The following is a 23,916-nucleotide window of genomic DNA, read 5'->3' as shown; positions in this document are numbered from 1 at the left end:
AGTTACTGTGAGTACTACAGACCACAGAGCACTTTATCACATGAGTTTAATCTTGACAAGCTCTGCCCAAAGCCCTTTAGCCCAGCACATGAAAGAATGAGGAAAGCAGTGCGTACTGTGTTTGTTTGTTTATTCAGACTGGTCTGAGCACTGGCGTGTGCCAGGTAAATGCTTTAGAGAAAGCTCAGTCTCTCATTCTCTGGTTACCATAGATACATGACACTATGATCTTTAGTCTTTCTTGCTCTCCTCTTCTTCCGGGTTGTACACACTGACCGTGAACTCGCCCGCCTCTGTGCCGTACTTGTTCTTAACCACAAGGGCGTATTTGCCGGAGTCAGTCGTCGTCACAGCAGCGATGGTGATGGAGGCGAACTTTCCATGCTCAAACTTGAGTTTGTAGCGATCATCAGACACCAGCTCTTTGTCGTTCTTTGTCCAGCTCACCTCCGGTGCCGGCTCGCCCCACACATTGCCAGTCAGATTCAGGGACTGTGAGAATAAAAGGTGTTATTAACTGTATTTACTACACACAACTTTGCTTAGTAAATGTGTAATAACTATAATCAGTTACCTTGCCCTCCTGAATAGCAACAACATCTGGCAACCCTCCAACAACACGAGCACGATCTAAACAGAGAGGACAAAGGCAGGCAAAGTCAGTGTTTGTTTTATGGTCACAAAAGCAATATGTCATTTCCAATGAGACCATCTCTAGACACACTATAATGAACTCTCACTTACTTCTCTCTGCAATCGCTGCAGCCCTGTGGAAGGAAACAGACACATTGTGTAAGAATCACCAGAAAATCTGATCTCAGTTAACAACGACAATATCAGGAAATGAATTGGGGTGGGCAGAAGTTCCACAGTTCTCAGCATTGGACTATTTTAAAACTATGATGAATATTACTTTCTTGTGCAAACATCCTCTTTGTGCAAAAACCAATTCTATGTACAATAAATAAATCTATACTTACTTCAGCCTCTGGAACTCCTCAAACGCCTCTTCCCAGGCTGAAATAATTGAAAAGAAGTTCTAATAAGTACAAAATAAAAGTACATTTGTAAACAAAAATGTAAACTTTAAATATAGGTTTTTGTCTGTTGAGCAAGAGGCATTGGATAACACAAATAAACACATTCATGGTTCAAGTTTAGGTCAGGTTTGCTCATCACAACTTGGTTGCAATAACCAAACTGCTGTTACAGCTATTTAAGTAATACCATGTCCTTTGCAACCAACAAAATTGCTTCCCAATTACGAACAACTAACTCTGTAGCTTATCTTACATGTTAATGCTCCTGGACATGTTTAAAGGTGCACAATGTAATTTTTCTTGTGGCCTCCATCTGCTTGTCTTTATTGGTTTACCTGAAAATATCCCACAGTTTTTATTGTCAGTAATATTTGGTTTGGTGGCGTCACCTCTTTTTTTTTTTTCCACATAGTGCCTCTTTGAAACATGCACTATGAATGGATTTTGATTTTAAACAACTATCACAAATATCATCACAACTGCATTACTTATCAGAAAAAATATTATATTATATATATTTTTGCTTTTCAAAATTCTTGCAGCCTTTGTTCTGCTTGAATTTCATGACCACCAGTGATTGAACCGACCTTTGCCGCTCAGATCGAATACTCTCTTGACTCCGTCTTTGCCGTCGAAGATGTCCATGGTGTATTTGCCCTTGTCTTTCTCTGTGGGCTCATTGATCTGGAGCCAGAGCTGCTCTCCAGTCACTCCGGACTTCACTCTCTCTGAAGCCGCAATCTTAGCATCTCTACAGGGACAAACAGGGTCAGAAAAAGTGCGCCACAAAGTAATTATGTCAAAGAGAACAAGTTAGCTCTGTTCAAAACTGCATATGCAATAATATAAGGTAAAGCAAAGTTTCTTTCCTTCAGATTGATCACAAAAAAACAAATAAAAATGTATTTTAACATTAATTTGATGAATGAGTCAGTTTAGTTTTGCCAAAAATCCAATTTAATCTTTTTCTGTCTGAAAACAAAAAACTTTTTTTTTTCTGACTAACTGTAGAGTTCTTGATTAATAAGACCCAAGCTGATCATTGACAATTTGAAACAACTCAAACTCGATTTGATTAAAACGTTATTACAGTGCATTAACAGCAGATTCTTATATATTAGTGAGATAAAGTTACCACGGTCTAAGTTAACAGGTTAGTCATAATATTGTAACCATGGTTCCAAACGTTAAGATTAATTGGTGGGATATAACTGCAAAATAACAGTTTATCCTCAAAGTCATCATACCTGAGCCTATATGTGAAAATACGTACTTGTGCAGCCATCCGACACGCAGGTCCTCATTATAATATGTGACATTTGAATGAAGGATCAGGCCATGCTCAGTGCTAGTAATTTGGATTTCAGTAGAGGAGTTGGCTGTAAGAAGAAAAACACCATTAGAACTGGGTAGACAAATTTGTTAATTTAAAATGAAAAGAAAGCAATATCTTAGTAACATATATTGTCAACAAAAGATTAAATAAATACATACCAATAACTCTGAACAGCTCATTCATAACTGCTTGGTAACCTACAAAAAGTCATAAAAATAAGTGTAAGTAAGATATAGGTAAGATGAATGCAGGAATGAAATTGTACAAAGGGCAGGAAAGATGTATAGGTAGAGCTTCTAGAAAGGAAAACTAATTTTGTAAGAGATGGCTTTAAATAATGAAGTGTGTGGGAAGAAGATGTAGAAGATACACTGTTGAAGAATAAAAAAAAACTGACATGAGAAAACCAGCTTACCCAAGGCCAGAGTGTTTACCTGCGTCTGTCAGGTTAAAGACGCTCTTGTCTTTGCCTCTTTCATCTCTCAGGAACACATCGTAAATTCCAGCGTCCTTCTTGCTGATCTAAAATTTACCATAACACCAAATTTAGTGTTAAAGGCACATTAGTGGGTCCCCTTTTGCAGCTAGAGGAAAAAATGTAAACTGAAAATTGTATATACAGGAACATATAAACAGACATAATAGGACAGGAGCCATATAGAAACCCGCTATGCAGAAAAGGCAAAGCTTTCCCCTTGCCTGGGATGATGCAGGCGTTTGAATGGACACAGACATGAGAGACAAACAAGAGACAGGGACAAATGATGAACTTATGGAAGCATGTTTGGGTCCAGACTTTGGGTCTTGGTCCATTGGAGACTTCCTCTGCAGCAGGCTTTGGGCGAGGCTTTTCTTTCTCTTTCTCTTTCTCTTTGAGTTTTTCTTGCTTATTAACCCACTGTGAATTAGACAGATAAGCAGTTATTGCGATGAGCGTGCTTTTGTGCCAACACCCCCTGTTTATGTGTACAAGTGGATACATTTGAATATTGTAAGGTTAAATTATTTAATGTATGTTGTTTAGTTTGGATTTCATTTAGTAGACAGTAATACACTATATACATATTTATGATTTATTGTTATGCTGATTTTAATAATTATAGTCCAAAATATTACTGAATGAACTCAAGAAGTGAAAGCTAAAATTTAAATGAAATATTTTGGCACAGAAAATACTTTAATCTTAATTTTTCATTCAATCCTCATTCTAACTGAGAAAAACTCATTAAGATTAAAAATATCTTTCACAAGTGTCCTAGCCAAGTGGCAGAGGCACAATTGAAATAGTGTGCAGTAATTATAAATAACACATGCATTTAACTTTGACATGTACTATTAAAAATATTGTACAATTCATTTTCACAATATACAAATGTATTAACTTACACCTGTACACATGATAGAACTGAATTTAAATTTCAATATGAAACGACACACTTGCCTCTACGTCTTTACGTGTGTCATTATTCATTTATTTACTTATTTATTTATTTCTCTGTATTATTCAGATGTTTTTTCTGCGTCAGAGAGGTGTGGGCAGAGTGACATGGGCAGGTGAGGATGAAGAAAGCACACTGCATGAGAAGCACTGCCTTTAGCCTTTGATCTATGGCTCCTCATAAGAACTGCTCCCACTTAAACAGTCTCAACTGTCTGACCTTTCCGATGTTAAACGACAGATTGCCGTCCTTCATCTCAATCTGCGCAGCCTCCTCATCATCCTCCGCAATCTCAATACTGTCCTTGGACCAAATGATTTCAGTCTCAGGCTTAATGTTTCCAATCTGAGAGAGAAAAAAAAAGTATGAATAGAATTTCTAATACCTGAATTCATTAAAACTCTTTTGAGTTGGTGTTTTTACCTTGCATTTCAACAGCACGTCGCAGGCAGAAGTAACAGCAAAGCCAAGGTACTCCACAAAGTGAGGACCTGTGGGTAACAAAATCAAATTGAAATATTATTTACTTTCAATAAGTGCAACACACAGAGCTTTTAACCCCACTCATACACCAGAAATATGCAGTATAATTCAATATGTATCGAAAATACAGAATGAAATACATAACCATCACATCATATTAGGTTAATTACATAATTTTTTATTAATGTTAAATATATTATTACTTGTAATGATTTATATAAATGCCAATGCTTTGTTTTCAAGCATCAAAGTGCTACACTGGCTTGTGAATAACCATGGCAGAGTCATTAAAATTCTTTTGCTTTCAACTTTTACACAGCCTAAAACATCTGTAAACAATTTTGAGTCTTACCTTGTTTCCTGACCCATTCTGCTCTTTCAAACTCTGATTTCTTCTGCAGCTCCCTGAATTCTGTAAGAAGGAAAATTAAATTAATGTTGTATTCTTTATGATATAAGTGAAAATATTTATCTCAACACAAAAAAGTCCATTCACTGTTTAGGAAAGTTTAGTTCAAGTGAATGGTGAATGATCAGTATCAGTTGTACAGTATGACTCATTGCAGGATAAGCTGAAAAAAGCATGAATGAAATGAAAAAACACATTCAATGGAAAGTAGATCTCTACTGCCATCCAATGGACACAGTAATTAACTGCAACGTAAAGATCCACAAAACTACATTAGAACAGAGATAAAACACTTGTACTGTGAAAATACTGTATTACGCTTAAAGGGTAGGATTACAAATGTCTAGAACAAATATAAAATGCAAATATGTTTTAACACAATAAATACAATGAATACTTCTACTACTACTAGCCACTGCAGACTCATGTTAAGAACCTTGTAGTCTGTGAGTATGTAACCCATGTTGTTTTTAAAGAAGTAGTATACTTTTGAAAATAAAACTTCAAGTAAATTAATAATTTGAAAACATATACTTATATGTACCTTTTAGACTTTCAATTACTGTGTTATTGCAACAAATAGAATGTTATCATTTAGCTCTTACCATCACCAATCAGCACCAGACTGGTTGTGCCTTTAGCTTTGCCATCGACCAGTTTAAAAGTGAAAGTTCCCTCATCAGTCACCTCCAGAGAGTCCATGTACATTTCAATGATGCCAGAAGTCTTGTCGAAATTCATAGTATATTTCTGTAATGATAAAAATACAGATATTTTAGCAAAACATGTGCATGCCAAAGAATAAATGAGTTCTGGTCTGCAGGTGGTTGAGTTGATACCTTTCCCTGAGTGATGATGGCATCGTTGAAAGCATACTCCACATCACAGGCCGAAGTGCACTTCTCCACCTGGCACCAGAAACGCACACGGCCTTTCTCCAGCAGCTCCATCGACATCTCATTTTTGAAGGGAATAACTATGAGAAAATGAGCAAAACTTACTTATTACATTTCTCTACTGGTTCTCATAATAATAATAATATAAATTTGATTATCTACATCATGTACATAGAAAGTTAAATAGAAAAAGTATTTATTTACCGGGGAATTTGTGCTCATGGCTGAGATCTAGGAGACGTTTCAGACCTGTAAAACACAAAACATTTATTTTACTTTGAAGTACTGTGTGAAGATCAGGAAATTATAATAGTGATGACAATGAGGGATGAATTATGTGTGAACTAATATATATTTTATGTATGAATATGTGTGTATGGCTGGAAAAGATAAAATGGAGGCTCATTTTATCTCAGTATACAACAACATAAATCTAATTTGGTAAAATAGAATCAGGAATTACAGTACAGTACAACAAATACTACCAATCAGTTACTTCAGATCTATCACATAAAATATATGTAACAATTATACAGTAATAAATGTGCAGATCAACTACAGACTGTGTGTTTCACAATGTTTACATAATATAAACACAGTGATTGCATTCATTTAAATCCATAAAAAAATCTGATATAGTAGTATTTATTGCTAGTTTGGATAATCAAAACAATTATTTTCACTAAAACATTTGCTCCAATATACAGTATTTGTTAGAATGATGCCCCAAACATAGTCCACCTGTATGTATAAGTCAGTTTGACACTTTATTCCTCTGTGATCTCTGCGCAGACCCTGACAGACTTGAACTGGCCTGACAGGTGTAAACTGGCCTGGCAGGTGTCAGACTCACGCAGCTGTTACATGACAACAACAGACAGGGCCCTCAGGCACCTTTAGCACCTTTAGCACCTTTAGCACCACTGTCATCCAAACCAAATATAAACACACCAAGATCAGGTGTCACTGGCTTTGACCAGAGATGGTTTCATATTGATTTTTTTCTACCAGTATCCTATCTGTCTTGCTTTTGTGGACAATATTTGCAGATATCAATATAAATAAGTATCAGTCAAATCACTCCTGCTTAAATTCAAAAATTCTGTATGGACCTTTCTCCATTCACATGATACAATATTTATTATATAATAATATATAATATTATTGCTATAGTAACAGATCACCATTGCGATTTTGAAACCCATGAATAGTTGCAGTAAATTGACTTTCACTTTTGCAAAATGTTTCTATCTGATATGCTAATGATATAATTTGTTTTATTTGAAAAACACACAGCTATATCTTTATCTTATTTGTTTTTCTAATTTTCATTTTTGACTCACTAGGTTATTTAAAAGGCAAATCTGATGCAAATCTGAGGACAAACTGGGATTGGTTTACTGGCACACAGTTTAGAGCAACTTAGAAAAACATATTGGCTATCAGACCAATGCCAAAAAATGAAAAACCCCAAATATTGACTGAAATCAATATTAGAACCAATACCCATCCCCGGCTTAGACGTCATATAGCAGGCTGACTCACCCTCCTCTGTCAGGGTGTAGCTGGAGGAGATGCCCTCTGTGTTAGTGACCATACAAGAGTAAGTGCCCAGATCATCCAGAGAGGGGGAGTTAAAGATGGCCCTGGTTCTGTAGGAAAGGACAACATACAAATATGAGTCAGAGAGGGAGAACAAGTTTGGAAAAGAAATAAGTTACTTAAACAGTTTGATGTGGGAAGTATTTGGATGGTTCTTCACTTGCAGATTACATGGACATAAGAGACAGCTGATATTGACAAAAATTAACAATAATACATTTTTTTTTTTCATCTATCCAAAATGTTCTAAAATTTCTAATAAATGTTTAAGTTGAGGTTAAGATATCACGAACTAGTCAAGTAAAGGTCCAACATGTAACTTTTCTGGTGCTAGGCCCGCTTCTTATTATCTCATGGAAATTAGTTATTGCTTTGCCTGTAATGTTCCACAGTATGGCAATAAATAATATAAATATATATATATATATATATATATATATATATATATATATATATATATATATATATATATATATATATATATATATATATATATATATATATATATTTATTTTATTTTATTTTATTTTTTTGCTCAGAAATACCGTGAAAAAACAGAATTGTTAGTGAGATCATCAGCTTGTCTCCATGGAGTCTAAGGTCATATTGTGGAATATTCTAGGCAAAGCAATAATGGAGAAGAGTACGTGTCAGACACTCCATAAAAAATTCCATAATACACATTTAAACAAAGAATAGATTAATAAAAAAGCAAAAATATCAAATTACACCCTTGATTGTACCTTAAAATGCTTTCCCAGGGACCCATCTCAAACAAAAATGAATAATTAGACTTAATGTAAGCAAAGTTACGGCCATAGACTTGGATACTTACTTGCCGCCCTCAGTGACAATAGTGAGACGAGAGGTATCTGTGAGGGCTTCATAGTTTTTGGACCAAACAAACTCAGATCCCTCGTTCATTTCAGAGCATTCAAAGATCATAGAGATAATGCCATCATCGTCCACATCCACATAGATCTCCTTAGTGCCTGAAGAAGGGAGAGGAAACAAGAAGCTTAACAAAATCTTTAATATCATTACTATTCTTATTTGAGAAGTAATTTGAACATTTTGCACCCGCAAGTCTAAATTAAGCAAGAATCAAACTTACCAGGACGAGTCTGGGCAAGGATTGGACCCAGGTTTGCAGAAGCCTTTCCAACTCCAGTGAGATTTTGAGCCCGGACACGGAAAACGTAAGAGACACCTGATGACAAACCAGTAACCTAAAAATACAGTAAATGTTAGATAAGTTTACATTTATTTTATTTTTTCAAATTGTCTTAAACTCATCATTGTAAGTAATATTTCCTATCACTCAAGCTTAGTGTACATTACAAAAATAGTTACGAAAATCTTGAATTTGTATGTAATTTACTACTTTGTTCCAAATCACCATAGGAGTGTACTCAGGCAAACTTTATTGAGCCACAGTATTTATTACTTGGACAATACAATAAAACAATCTTGAAAAAAGGTCAAATCAAATAAAAAGCAATAAAGTAAGTAAAATAATTTGGTACCAGGTACATGTAAAAATAAATGTGTAATAGAAGAGCAACATAAACATGTGTTTTATGCTACAGCATTGCTGTTATAAATGTGTTATTTTGGGTTAGTTTTTTGAAAATGTAATCGATATTTGAATTATATAAAAGTCAGTGTGTAGTTCTTGCCTTCATGTACAGCTTCTTGTTGGCCTTTTCGTGAGCAGCCACCCAGCCCTCTTCTCCAGCTGAGACCTCCTTCAGGTCCAGGTAGTATCCATTCACTGGACTGCGACCATCGAACAGAGGAGGCTCCCAAAGCACGACCACAGACGTGTCCCGGACCTCCAGCACGTGAAGGCCAACGGGGACACCTAAAAACATTTTCAAACATAAGATTTAGGGCACAATTTAATACCTTTATAGTATAATAAACTTACCTTTGTTGGTACATTAGATTTACTCCAAGTGGATAACATGTAATAGCTACTACTCAAAACTACTCAATTGATGATTAAAATTCATTTAAACCAATTTAGAATCCCTTTTTGTGTATAAATGATTTTGCAGTGCTTTTATTACCTGGGACAGTAATGGTCCATTCCATGCACTCCCGAGCTGCACTGGGCAGAGATGCCTTGCTCACTCCAGCCATGTTCATCGCACGTACTTGGAACTGGTAGACAATGTTCTCCTTCAGGTTTTCAGCCTAAAACAGAAATAAAAATTTTAATTAAAATCTCAATCTTGGAGCTAGCCACTATTGTTTCTAGCTTTGTTTGAACTGTTACAATCCTTGATTTGAAATTAAAGATAAATTTCTTCTTACTAACTTAGCTTAATTCATTCAACTTTATGCTCTAAATGTAGTTTTATACTGCAATTGGCAAATAAACTGAACTGTATGTCATGATGAGTATGTCTGTATGAGTAAAGCATTTCAGGAGAGGCCCCACATAATTACACTATAGTTTATACGTAAGTGCTATTGGCAATACAAATAGGACCTACTTTAAAGGTGTTAGTGGTCACAGCCTGGTGGTTCATCTCGTGCCACTGTCCGGCTGCACTTCCTTTGACTGTCCTGTAGTCAATGAAATACCCCCTGATGTCGGCTCCTCCGTTGTGAGCTGGGGGGTCCCAGGTCAGAACCATGTAGTCCTTCACCGCCTCCACCACACGCACACCACTCGGCTTTCCAGGAACGGCTGTAATAAATCAAGCCAATTATGTGTTAAAATGAATAAAGAGAAATATGTATTCAATAATTAAATTCACTGACCTTACACCTCTGGTCTAATGATAATAATACATTTAGATTTCTTTGAATGAAAAGTGCTTTATAAAAAAAATCTAGTATTATTAGATATTGATTTTTAACCAAACTTGAAGACACTTAACATTTTTCATTTAAGCCTTTAATCTAGTCACAGCTGCCCTGGAGTGAACTCACGGAGACATGGAAATCAATTTGTCATTCATACACCACATTCCTACTAAATGTGGTAATTGTGACAAGAACAAAATCAGCAATATCCCCTGGCCAAGGCTGGAATCATCAATCACAATACTGTGTTATCATTTCACATATAAAGTAAAATACAGTTTGCTGTCTTTGCCACAACATTACTACACCTTAAAATATGCATGCAATAACAAAATTTAGAGTCAACATTTAAATACTTACTCCATGGTCAAATCCAAAGCCAGATGAATCGCTGGTTAAGTTCATGCTCTTACTATACAATATGCTTAACCTTCAACGTGGCCATGCATCAAGGCGTACCGCTAGAGAATTATCTATTGGCAAAACAAACCCACAACCAAGAAAAAAATATTTATAATATTACAGTTGGAAAACCTTTGTTAAATTGTTACAGTTGGCAAAGTGTGAGTATGAGAAAATGGATGTTGGTACCTACATAATTATGAAAAGCACAACCAGGCAAGTGAAGTGAGTACAACTGTTACGAATGAATGATGTTGGTTAAGAGAGCCAAGTTCATATTAACATGTATGGACATGGACAGATTAAATATATAATTGATATAAAACAAAAATGTGCAATAAAAAAGGAATACAGTTTATGATTACTGTAGTTTTCATGATGAAGAGATTAATTTGAAAATACCTGATAAATGACCTATAATGTGATAGCTGTAGAAAGGATGGCGTATTACATATGTAAATAACATGTGCATTAAATATTCCAATGTTAGAATCCTCATGCATGTTAGGGTGAAACAGAGAAGCACACTGACTTGTAGGCCGATAGATACTTACCCACAGCGTCCAGGACAACTACAGCCTCTGAGTTGGCTGTGACCTGACTGTAACCTGCAGCATTCACCGCCTTCACTCTGAACACGTAGTTAGCACCAGGAATAAGTCCATGGCACACAAACCTGAGAGAGAGAAAAAATATATATATTTATTTAATTTGGGAGGTAGCTGCAACTGATCTTTGAAATATACATTTTCAAAAGTACTTTAGGTATTATAAATAAATTGTATATCTATTTATCTTGAGTGATACCGACTATTCTTCTAGGTTAGGGTGTGCAAAAATCTTAACATATTTTTAGCTTTCACCAACATATATGCTTTTCAGCAAATATTTTATCAATTTTCTTTGCAATTCATTCTTAGATTGTTGTTAAATTATCAACCTTTCATCTTGTGTGAAAATACCTGGTTTGTTTGACAGGTTTGTTGTTACAGGGCAGCCACTCCTCGGTGCCCACCACACTGCACTCGATGTAGTATCCAGCCAGGTGCTTCACATCTTTGGACCCAGACCAGGACAGAACCACAGAGGTACTGGTGTTTCGGATGGCCACTGGGACTCCTGGAGCTGAGGGCAGGTCTGTATACAGAAAAAAAGACAACAAGTACTTTTATATTAGGAAACAGGCAATGAAAAGTTATGAAAATATTATTTCTACATCATGGCAACTGTTGGAAGTGTAGAGACTGAAATCATGTCGAAGAAAAAAGCCTCTGTCATTCTATGGTGAACAAACCACAGTGATATGTGAACTTTCAGATGAAAGTATTACAAAGCTGTTATGCACAAGCATTATTAATTATTTACCTTATTATAATTTTGCAACATATTAGAGTTATCAGAACATTTCAAACTCGAAATTCACTCATTACTTAATACCAATTACGATATCAAAATTAAGATAAAAATTGCTCCATATTCAGTAATAAAATTAAATTTTTATATACAAAATAATTGTCCTTTATCTTACCATGAAGTCTTATATTTCTTCTGTTAAACCTCAAAATCAACTTTTCTGTTCAAATTTGAATATTATTTTTTTGTGTTGAATACTTGCTCAAATGAATACCTAGTTTTGATATTAGCTTTGGCACTGGGGATTGCACACCACACAAATGCCAGGCTCTGTGGCCTCAGTGTGAGACTGATCGCTGTCAACAACAATGCTGAATGCTTCTTCCCACTTTTCACCTCCATTTCATAGTGCTGTCCAATAAGCTAAACAAATAGACAATGCAAACCATACCCATCTTGTCCCCCACAGTGGTCTCTGCAGTGGGCTGGGAGGCCTCGCTGGTGCCTGCAGAGTTACAGCAGCGCACTCTGAAGCTGTAGGAGTTTCCCTCGGCCAGGTCAAACAGAGCGAAGCGTGGAGACTTCACAGGCATCCCAGTGTTCACCCTCTGCCAAGAGTCTGTGCCTGAGATACACTGCAACAAGGGACAAAGAAGAGTGAAGATTTGAGGCTGGACACATACATAGACACAAAGAATGGTAAAAATGTTGTAGATGTGATATTTCAACAATTGCAAAATTGTTGGTCTTGGTTTTTTGAAATGCAAATATAATAAATGCACAAATTAAGTTAATAGGTAGCATTGTAATCATTCCCACAGATTTTAATAGATCCTATGGATAATAAATAAATGCATAAGTCTTTTTTTAGATCATGGGAAATAATGCCGCTGAAAATGTTAACTTTCAACACAGTATTGCAAAATTATCATGCCATATCATTTGATCAATATGATAAAAAAGCATAACACTTTGACAAAATATTGCCATAAATACATTCCAGTTCTTAAATACATCTTCTAGAGATGCACCTGAGCACGTCATCAGTGTAACCTGAGGTCATTGGGTGTTTCGGGTCTTTCAGCATCAGACACCCACACCCCCGACGACCCAGCCACGGTTGATCAGGCCGTGACTTGTGTTCATGTAGCGCTCATCCAAAGAAAACTCTAGGAAGTTGATTCAGTTGAGGAGAGATATATTAATAGTTTCGTACCTTCTCAATGTAGTACACGACCCCTTCGTGACCTCTCTGTGCCGGAGGTTTCCAGGCCAAAACCACATAACTCTTCGTTGCTTCGGTAACAACAACATCAGTGGGTTCACCAGGGACCACACCGGCTAAAGTGTATTCTATGAACAGGAAAGGTCAAGTATAAAATGTCACAAAACTACATGAAAACAGATATTACCAGTGGAATCTTCCTCTGTAAATTTGATCATTCCAGTCCAAGGAGCCAACGGGCCAGCTGTCAAAGAGAGACAAAATCAGAAAGTGCCACTGGGTATTTCATTATGGAATTACTCACTGACATTTAAAAGGTACATCGCCCAAAATTTATTTCCTCATGCTTTCAGTGTACACCCATCTCTACACAATTACTTACAGATTATACAATTTTAGAAACTAAGAATTTTGAAAGATCATTAGTATTAAATTATTAGATTAAATTCACATTCTTCTCAACAAGAAAGAAGCCTAATCAAGAGGCTAGGAGTTAGAGTTAGGGTATTAATTAAGTAGTTACTAAGCCTGAACCATTTTTTAAAAAAACTGCTCATTATTAATTATTAATTTCTTCAAGCTTTAATTAGGCTAATTAAAGTGTAGTTACTATAGTCGTACCAATAATACATATGAAATGAAATCTGCTATGATAAAATTGTGGATGGTGATAGAAAGAAGGGGTAAGTCAAAACATATTACTATTAAACTAATAAAATGTTTCCTTAATAATTTGGAACATGGATATCAATCATATTCATCTTATTTTTTATGATAATCAACATAACACTAAAGAAAGTTTTAAAAACAAACTTTTCAGTACTGTTTAGGGCTTGAAAAGGGAATAGACAGACATCTAACTAGTGATTCCGTTAGAAGTCCTTTCCCTTGAAGTCTGACCTCTGAGGCGTGCCCTGTCGGAGGGGTCCATAGCCACCACAGTTTCAGAGACTCTAGACGGACGACTCACTCCGGCCTTGTTCAGCGCCCGCACCCTGAACTGGTACGAGCGCCCCTCCACCAGCCCGGTCACAGGGTACCGGGCATACTTCACTGGGATGTCATTACACTGTGCCCAATGCAGAGTACCCGCTTCACACCTACACATAGAGAGAAAGCTTGGTAAATACTTAACCATTGTAGGACTGAAAGGAACAATATATTCTGTCTTGATTAGATCTGTTTATCTCCATGAGACCAGTATACTCAAGTAGCATATCTTACCATAGAAATATAAAATTACTTAAAGGTGCACTGTGTAACAGACAAATCTAATTATTATTATTCTAGCGCACAATATTATGCATTCAAACAGAATATGTCTAAAGTAGAGTGTAAAATAAACCTGTCAATGAAGTATCCAAGGATGGCACTGCTGCCCTCCACAGCCGGCTGTTTCCAGGTCACCACCACATAATCCTTGTTCACATCCTGACAGCGGACATCCAGAGGAGCCACGGGGACTCCCTCAACGTCCACCTCCGCATCTGCACACACAGAGCATGCATACAGTGGGGAGAGGGGCAGAAGAGATCAGATACACTTCATTTTAACAATTACATGTAACTGTCAGCTGTCCTCTAGATCACAGTTTCTCAAACTGTGGTACTGGTGCCTTTCAGTTGCACCTCACAAGTTCATACGCAAATGTCTCTGGAGTAAACAAAAAATCTTGGGAATCAATTTAATCCACATTTAAGTCTTATTTTGGGTTAGTTCTTGAAAATACTACCATAGTTGGCACTTGGTGATAAAAGTCTGACAATCACTCCTCTAATATTAACATTAAAATATTAAGAATAACTTTAAAGGTCTAGCATTACAATTTACCAATCCCTCTGTCTGATTTAGATCAGATTTTAATTCAATAGCACTTTCCACTCCAAACACCCAGCCCCCCTCACACACAAAAATATACAAATATCCAACAGGTATTATGGCTAATTTGACTTTTAGAATATAAAACACATCAGTGTTAGTGGAGGTGGATACGAACAGGCAAAGTGAAGAAGTCATGTGTCTAAATATAGGACTTTGCTCACGACATATCTGATTTCATTTTGACCCACTGTCAACTACAGTCTTTGAGAGGGCAGTGTGGCTATTTGCGTCAGATGACTTTGTACCATATTACTAGTATAGAGTGGTAACTTATCTGTAAATGTGATGTTAAAAAAGTGGTGTTGCACTGTATGTGTTATCACAGGCATTGAGACAGATAGTAGTGGCAACCTACCACAAATAAATTATAACACCTTCAGAAGTCTGCTTAAAGGCATATGAAACCAAATATTCTTCGTGCTTTACTTTGCATCAAAAGTCAACTTTACTAAGTACAAATGCTAATTAATACAGGCTTTTCTATACCACTTCAGTTTCCAACAACACCACAAATGCTATTAATTCCTTCAGGCTAATCCTGAGAGTAATACATTTGCAGCATTTCCCCTGATTTTACTACTCTTTATTTATTCAAGCAATTCAGGTCTTCTGTCATGTAAACATGTAAAAACATGTAATTAGTTTCCATGCATTTGAACCATTCAGTGATTTAAATAATTAGAATTTAAAAGAGATAACATAATGTTTGTTAACTAAATTAATTAGAGTATACTTGCCATTTATTTTTCTTTTTGTAGTTTGAATTTATTATTGAACTTTACTGCTCCATTAAAGGTTGTCCTTTTTTTTGACCCATCTTCCAACTAGTGCCACTGTGGAAACCTGTCAGTTGCAGTGGGCTCTAGGGACCCATGCCCAGATCTTGAGCTAGGACCTTGTTCAGCAGTACCTAACAGAAGGATTGGCTTTGTGCATGCTTTTATCAGCACTACATCTATTATAAGAACATGCTGTACCTCTGACAAACACGTAGGCGGAGTAGGAGTCAAATCCAGACTTGGTGTTGACGCGCAGAGTGTACAGGCCCTCATCCTCTTTGTTCAGATGAACCAGAGTCAGAGTGGCTCTCTCTCCAGACCAGTGAGTGTGCACCCACTTAGAGGGTTTCAGGGGCACAGCTGAGGAGGGCAATCACAACAAGGCACAATTAGTCCTAAAAATCTCTGTTATACCTTAATATTTTCAACTGATGGCAAATTCAAATGGCATCACATCTATAGGATCGGGCTGTTTAAATGAAATGAGGATAGTACAATGTTAATATGTAAATGTTTTGGTGTGGCTGAATAAATAGCAGCATAATGAACATTGTCAATAAAATACATCACTGGATTGACACATTTTCTTCTATATATTTCTTGAAACTTAATAAATACTGCCAACTGCCCTTAATCTCATAGACTAAAATCCAAAAATGAGCATAATTTGATGAGTACTTACAGTCTCTGTACCAGATGATTTCAGGCTGGTATTTCTTCACTGTGGGGTAAACAATGACAGTGCAGCCCAGACTCAGGGTCTCGCCCTCACGACCAAAAGCCACTTCAAACTTATCAATAATGGTGGTGTTAAAGGTGACACCGTGTTCAGCGCTGTAACCATCTACAACAGGACACAATAAAAAGAGTTTAGTGTTTGTTAGGTAGCTCAGAGGGTTTTGCTATTGTATACTACTTTGTATTTTGGCAACAAGGTTATACCAAATGACGATTAGCTGTAGGTGTGGTATGAGGCACAGCGTATATGTACATGTAAACTGCATGTATGAATGTTAAGTGTCAGTGAGAAATTTCTGGTGTTTTGGGGAGGCCACTGGCACAGATTGCTTGTTGCCCAAGGACAGCTATGGCTAAAACTATAGCTAGCCTCTACAGGGAGTTTATGAATTACAGCTTATTTTAACTTATTGTTTATGGTACATAGAAAATAGCCAGTGTAGTAAGTCAAGATAATTGCAAGAAATCGCTATTAAGTACAAAATAGGAATCTTACATTTACTATTGTTGGTTTTACAAAACACTTAAAGTTAATTTTGCAGTTGAAATCTGTTCAAACTCAAAATGCTTAGAGCACTTACGTGGTTTGGGATCAAGGGGACCTGCTTCATCACCCTCCTGGAACCCTGTGGCAAAACAGTCATCACTACATCAGCTTCCCAAAGAAATCTTAAGGATCATTTGAATAAAACACCTACGTTTGACAACAATCGTTGCAACAGAAGAAACTTCTCCCTTAATGTTGAGAGCGGAGACGTGATACCGAGCGGTGTCATAGAAGTCACAGCTGAAAATATGCCAAGGAAACACTGAATAAATTACACCTCATTTACATCATCACAAATAATAAGGTATATGACATCTTTATAACAGGTTTGAGTTGTAAGCTCTTAAGTTTAAGATTACCTACTTCTTGATCTCCAAGGAGTGCATGTTGTAGTTGCTCTCAACGGTGTACTTCTCAGGGTGGGCCTTAGCATCAATCAGGACGTTATTTTTATACCTAGAAATCAGTTATATGCGTAAATAAGATGCTGATATGTTTTGTAGTACCATGGAAATTATGTATAATATGTCAGTAGAGCTCAGCAATTAATTGAATTTTTAATTCAGTCATGTCAATGATATGCTTGAGTTGTTTTTTTAATCAAGAGACAATTCTCTGTCAACAAAAGCATGTTGTTGTGGGTTCAGACTTCGCAAGAATAAATTTGGCTACTTTTGTGTTTTTTTGTGTGGACTTATTAAAAGTCTGTGTTGTGTATGTTTAGAAAATCAATCAGTCAAAGTAAGCCCAAATGTGTTGTTCTCACCAAGCGATCCTGGGCTTGGGCCATCCAGCCACAGTGCAGAGCAATTTGACCGAATTGCCCTCCCAAACAGTCTGTCCACGGGGCTTCACTATGAATTCAGGAGAGTGTGTCAGGCTGTCCGGGTTCATCTTCTTTCGAAACTCAGACCACTCTTCCAGCTGAACCAAAAACAAAAGAAGTTAGACACAAGATGAAACCAGCTCTAACATAGGGTTGTCAAAACTGCTGAAAATCAGATATTAATCAATTCTATATTAAGTACAGAAACTAGATACTCATTTAAACAAGTATAAATACTAAAAAAGTCTCACTCAAAGGACAGAAATGAACGTTTCCTGAATAGCTTTAGGATGTGATGTTCTTCAGCTGTATTAGAATAAGTCCACATATACCAGAATATGCCCATAGACCACTATGGAACATAACTGGACAATTGAGGGATTATTATTATTGTGGTATAGGAACTGGTATTCCTAGTTCTATACATGAATTGACCCAAAAATAGACAAAACAGGGATTAAACTGACTCATATTCAGCAAATACAGAAGAATCTGCAGGCCACGTGAAGGAGATTCTGTACTAATGTTTGAGAAACAATTCCAGTCCTGAAGTCAGTGCCATTTTAGTAAAATATAAAAAAATTATAAAGTGTATATTTTACTGAAGTACACTTTTTATGATATGATGTACTTTCACAAGCTTTTACTTTTGAGTTTTTACATAGGTTTTGATTCACAATAAATGTAATAGTGATGACAGGGGTAGAAACATGTAATATTCCAAGTAAAATTATCCCTCTTCCCATACTTTAGAACAATATAAATATTTACCGTCTTTCCAAGCTCAACCCGTTCGGCAGACTCTCTGACGTGTCTGGAGTGGCTCTTCTTCTCCACCTTAATCTCCATGGCCTCCCGAGCCTCCCGCGTGAACAGGTTCCTCATGGCCACGTACTGTATGCCCTCCTCCACCCGCCCTTCCTCGCGGCCCTCTACCAGACCACGGACCACTTCATGACTGGAAAAACAAACTCCTTTTAGTCTGGATCAATGGTAATGATGCGTCATAATCTGAGAAACTCAGTGGTCCTTCATTTATTCTGACTGAAGTCACCCAAAGGCTAATCAACATTTAGCTTCTGTTTAGTTCCCCATTGTCTAATATTGTCAGGTGTATAGTTCTTGTTTAGTCTGGTTTAGACCTGGTTTAGTTCTGGATTTTAGTCTTGGTTTAGGCCTTGTTTGGACCCAGTATAGATCTGACTGCTTGTCCACTCACTTGAAAAGAAGCACTATGGAGACTATGGCCTCCTGGTTTGTCTAGTTGTTCTTGTAGATCAGGTTCAATCTTAGGACAATCTTGGGGTATAGTCCTGGTTTAGTTCTTGTTCAGACCCAGTTTAGATTTATTTGAGACCTGGTTGAGTTTTGGGTTATAGTCCTTGTTTAGACCTTGTTTAGACCTTGTTTCTTTCCCATTTATTTGGCTCTGAACTAGAGCACCACATATTCGGTGACGTTATTGTCTGTGTAGTTTGTTTAAACCAGGTTTAGTCCTTACTTAGTCTTGGTTTAAACCTAGTTTAGACCAGTTTTAAAACTTTCTGAATTTTCTGATTTCTGAATAATGGCACAGACCTCCTTGTCTGTGTAGTTAGTTTAGACTTAGTTTAAACCTGGTATAGTTCTGGGGTAAATCTGTTTATCCATCACTCACTTGGCTCTGACTAGGGTCCCCATGTTGTAGTCACTGTTTATTGTCCTGATTTAGTTGTAGTCCTGGTTTAAACCTGGTTTCTTACCCACTCACTTGACTCTGACCTTGTTTACTCCTGTTTTAGTCTTGATTTTGACATGAGGTATAGTCCTGGATTAGACCTTGTTTAGACCTGGTTTCTTATCCACTCACTTGGCTCTGAATAGGGACACCATGTAGTTTAGTCTTCATTTGAGCCTGGTTTAGACCTGGGGTAGTTCTGAGTTATAATTCTGGTTTAGTCCTTGATTAGACCTTTTTTAGTCCTGGTTTAGTCCGGGTTTAGCCTGGGTTTCTTCTACACTTACTTTAGTTCTGAATAGGGGCACCATAATTTAGTCTTGTTTCAGTCCTTATTTAGATCTTGGGTAGTCCTGGTTTAGACCTGGTCTCCACCACTCACTTGGCTCTGAATAGTGGCACCACGTAGCCGATGATCTCTTTGTCTGTGTCCATTGCCAGATAGGCGCGCTGGGCTCTTTTAGGTAACGGGCTCAGTCTCACCACCTCCTCCCCCTTGGTCTTCAGGAAGCTCTTCAGGCTGGTGCGACAACAGTAGTTAGAACAAGGATAGGGCACAGGGCAGGACAAAACATATTAACAGAGTACCAGTAATCCATATTTGCTGCTCCTGCTGAACTAGGATAGAGGATAGAAGGATAGATATAGGATATGCATAAGATATACATAAGAAGTAATAGCTTGTCTGCCAAATCTTGACTTTCAGACTGGTTCTCAATATTACCAATTTAAGGTCTAAGTAAGTTACATGATTACTTTAATAATTCTATAGAGTACTATGTGTTGAATCTAAACAATTTAATGACATCAAATTTATATTATTGTCTCAGTGTAATTTAATAAATATTTAAAATGACTAAAATTACCACATGCATAGAAAGTAGGAAGGTAGGCATAATATTATTTAAAGCTATGAAGATGCTCTAGTCCAGGTTTAATCCAGTCTGGACCAGGTTTAGTTCAGGATTCAGTCCAAATGTTGATGCAGTTGTGGTAATTTAATGTGTATTACAATATTGTGTGGCGACCTAAAAAATGCTACTTAACTTTCTGGGTTATGGGTTTCAGAATGATGAAAAGTTAGAACTGTTCCGACTGCAATTAACAATTCAAAACTAAATTTTATATCTTTTGAATTGTCAACCATCCTCAAAATTGCACCATATAACAGGAAGCTGAAATCCATGAATAAAACAAATCTGTGCTGTGGAATTTCTAAACGGTCATAAAGATTTCAAACATTAAGTTACTGTGTTTTACTGTGGTAAAAAAAGAAGATCAGGAATAGCAGACGCCAGGACTGTGGTGTCAAAGAGGTACAGCTGAGTCAGGTTCAGCTCATTTTGAAGAAACTTTTAGTTCAGCAAATTTAAAAGTCACAGGTGTAACAAAGTAAAAGAAAGTTATCAAGGCGTAAGTGTCATGACTTACTTTGTGGTGTCAATCACTGTGTAAAAATTAAAGAAAAATGAAGCAAGAAAAACAATATTTTTATGTTGTTTGGTAACACTGTGGACAAGACATATACAACAGCACCGCGGTAGAATGGAGACATATTTCTAAAAAAGTAGAGCTGTATAATATGAGTGAAATGCAGTATTCAATATCTAACGAAAATATAACAAAGACTAATCAAGACAATAACATATCTGCAGATGGATACTGCTTTGTTTATCCAAATCACATCTTGTTTTCCTACAAATAAAGATCCCATTATGACTCCATTAGCCCAATACAGTAGCTTTACACTAGCCTTACACAGATCCTCAGGCCTACTGTGACAGAAATAACCCCGCGGTCCATAAATACCACTGACAGCGTGTCTCACATAACTCTTTCTGCCCCGGTTTAGAAAGCTCTCCCTGTTTCCTACATGGACTAACCCCTGGCACCTGAAGGACAAAGGCCTCATGTTGACATGTGTTACAGAGAAAGATGAACAAAAAACTAGAATATGGAAATGGACACACAAATACATGTAAACAGATGGACAGACAAACAAAACATAACAGTAAGTGAAACAATAACAACATAATGTCTATATAACATAATATAAATACAATACTGTGCAAAAACATTCAACTGTTTTTGATTTGATGCATTTCTGGACAAAATGTAAATATTAGGAGACTCAGGCTGTGCTAACTGGGTCTGTCTCACAAAAGGTAAACATCTAGTACACCTAGCGCTATGCAGTTAGTTTAAGAATCATTACATTAAACATTAAATTAGATTGGAAGAAAATAATTTGTATTGTTTTTTTCATTAACTGATTAAAGTTGCCTCCTTAGAGATGTCTCCATAGAATGTTTTGCCTGGAATGTTCCACAATATAGCATTAAATCTCCATGGAGGCAAGCAGGTGATAGCACAGGGCAAAGTTCCAGATCAGATTAGTGGAGAGGTCACCCTGCTCATAGTAAGAATGTAAATATTGTTGAGAAATAAAAACACCTGTAATTTAATAAATGATATAACATTACAGGCAAACAAAAGCATCTCTGCAGAAACAAGCGGACATGGTGGACCCCTCATCAGAAAAGTACAGTTACATAGTGCACCTATAAAGATATTTGCCCACTTTTAGCTAAAATGCATTTGTCTTTAGTACATCACTGGTCTATTTTTAGATCACCTTTCCCAAATCTTTGAATGTAACACAGTATTGTATGTATATAGATGGCCAACAATGACAGCAAGGACAGAATGAAAACAAATAAAAATAGGTCGGTCCCTTCAACCTTTTGCACACGTCACTCCACTTCAGTACAAAATACATTATACACAACTGAGTATTTGAAAGACTTGATGCTACACAAATCAAGCATAACATGACCATGGTGAGTCAGGTGAAATGTATTTATATACAGTTCTATTCTGGGAGAGATATTTGAGGCAGTGGTTATACTATAAATTATAGAACTGAGCTTGAGGACAGGTTAGAATTCTTTGATGGAAAGTACTGTTTAACTGTCAAATTATAGCTGTTTCTCCTTGTTTGTGGTTAAAATATCTGTAATTACTGCACCTATCCATATGAAATAAAAACTAGCACAAAGAGCAACATCTTCTCTGTCAGTATAAATTAACTAAACTGAATTTCATTTTTCAAAATAGTTGCAGAATGTGGTGTCATTATTCAACCCCCCAAAACTTTAATGACTTAAAGATTAATTTGGCAAGTTTGTGGAGCCAATCCCAAACAATCAATGTAAGGTTCAACATTTGTGGATCATAAGTTGGGATACATTTTTATAGTGTTATATAGAGAGTTATATAGAGAGTATATATAGTCATATAGTTTGAAATCAACACATCATCTAATTCAAAGATGTGAAAAAAAAATACCACTGGTCTTAATGTTATACCAAGTTATGTAGTGGTACATCAAAACATCTTTTCAAACACAGAGCTGTCCCATGATAAGTATTTTGTTTTCTTACCACTCCAGGCTTTCGCTTGTCTGGCTGGCGCTGTAAGACGCGAATGATTGCTTGCTAACAGAGGACTTGGAGCTCCGGTAAAAGCTGCTCTCATAATGCTGCTGCCTCTGCTCCTGATGCTCCTGATGCTGCTGATGCAGCTGGACACGATGCTGCTGTTTTCTCTTTTTCACACGAACCTCTACTGACTTCTCCGCCATCTTTTAAAACTTTACTTTGTCAGCTCTGAAAATCAATCTGATTAAGGTAAAGGGTTGTTTTGGCGTTAAGTTGGTTAGTTTGGTCAGGTGATGGAGGTATTAGCTATTAGAGATGATGTTTAGAGGTTATATTTCAAAGGAGGTGAATCTTGGGAATTAGGTGAAATGGTATTATTTCTACTGTGTTAAATGAAGAAGCAGCATCACTGTAAGAGAACATGGAAGACTTTTATCTGCGCTGGATATAGTCGACTCACATGTTTTTATACCAACAATGAAATGTTGTTCCCATTTGTAAACAACAGGTGTTGTTTAATTGTGACTAAAGACAACTATCAACCTGCTTATGTCCAAGACACAATGACATTGTATTTTTATCCCTTGTACCTCGGAGAACATGTAACACACACTACAGAAGCATAAGCACTATGCAGATGGACTATGAAAGCAATCTGTCCAATAATAAATAGAGACACTTGCTTCCCACAATGAAAAGCATTGGCTGTTCTTCATTTAGTCGGTGACACAGAGACAAGGACACAGTAGACAAAGTAAAGGTTATGTGACGTTAGTGTGAAGGAGTTTCAAACCCCAAAGCCCAGTGAATTATGGATTAAAAGCTCCAGCTTTTAGGATGTTGTTATAAGAAACCAGATCAACTAGGCCTCAAGGCCTTCTGCGTTCAGATGATTATTACACCAAACACAATGACAATTTTAACAGTTCATATAAATTAAACACATTATGAATATTACTTACCACGAATGAAATCCACCTCTAAAG

The 23,916-nt window shown here is 36.7% G+C and overlaps 1 protein-coding gene across 1 annotated transcript; it reads right to left on the bottom strand.

The window, feature by feature from the left end:
- Positions 1-113: 113 nt before the first annotated feature.
- Positions 114-23,916, bottom strand: myom1a (myomesin 1a (skelemin)). Its single transcript, XM_055152133.1, has 37 exons — positions 23,893-23,916; positions 22,934-23,158; positions 19,873-20,010; positions 18,545-18,731; positions 17,714-17,871; positions 17,311-17,403; positions 17,099-17,187; positions 16,982-17,026; positions 16,345-16,506; positions 15,861-16,022; positions 14,348-14,489; positions 13,903-14,102; positions 13,190-13,246; positions 12,994-13,118; positions 12,229-12,412; positions 11,387-11,561; positions 10,979-11,100; positions 9,707-9,903; positions 9,278-9,404; positions 8,885-9,069; positions 8,320-8,434; positions 8,041-8,197; positions 7,149-7,255; positions 5,808-5,852; positions 5,547-5,683; positions 5,313-5,457; positions 4,651-4,710; positions 4,239-4,306; positions 4,035-4,160; positions 2,811-2,898; positions 2,535-2,573; positions 2,314-2,419; positions 1,628-1,791; positions 981-1,017; positions 745-767; positions 575-630; positions 114-492 (listed from the first exon to the last, which is right to left on the bottom strand). Exons 2-37 carry the CDS (start codon positions 23,131-23,133, stop codon positions 232-234), a joined length of 4,482 nt encoding a protein of 1,493 aa, XP_055008108.1. The 5' UTR covers positions 23,134-23,158; positions 23,893-23,916; the 3' UTR covers positions 114-231.

This window comes from Boleophthalmus pectinirostris, unplaced genomic scaffold, assembly GCF_026225935.1.
Source record: "Boleophthalmus pectinirostris isolate CB_2022bp ecotype Guang Dong unplaced genomic scaffold, ASM2622593v1 HiC_scaffold_16, whole genome shotgun sequence".
Lineage (NCBI taxonomy): Eukaryota > Metazoa > Chordata > Actinopteri > Gobiiformes > Gobiidae > Boleophthalmus > Boleophthalmus pectinirostris.
The sequence above is the reverse complement of the archived record's forward strand: the minus strand, read 5'-3'. Positions and strand labels throughout refer to the sequence as shown.

Coding starts and splice junctions, on each gene's coding strand:
- myom1a (XM_055152133.1), bottom strand. CDS start 23,133: ATGGCGGAGAAGTCAGTAGAGGTTCGTGTGAAAAAGAGAAAACAGCAG. Junction 8,198..8,319: donor CCTTGCCCAGACTCGTCCTG/GTAAGTTTGATT, acceptor TCCCTTCTTCAG/GCACTAAGGAGATCTATGTG. Junction 4,307..4,650: donor AGAATGGGTCAGGAAACAAG/GTAAGACTCAAA, acceptor TGTTACCCACAG/GTCCTCACTTTGTGGAGTAC.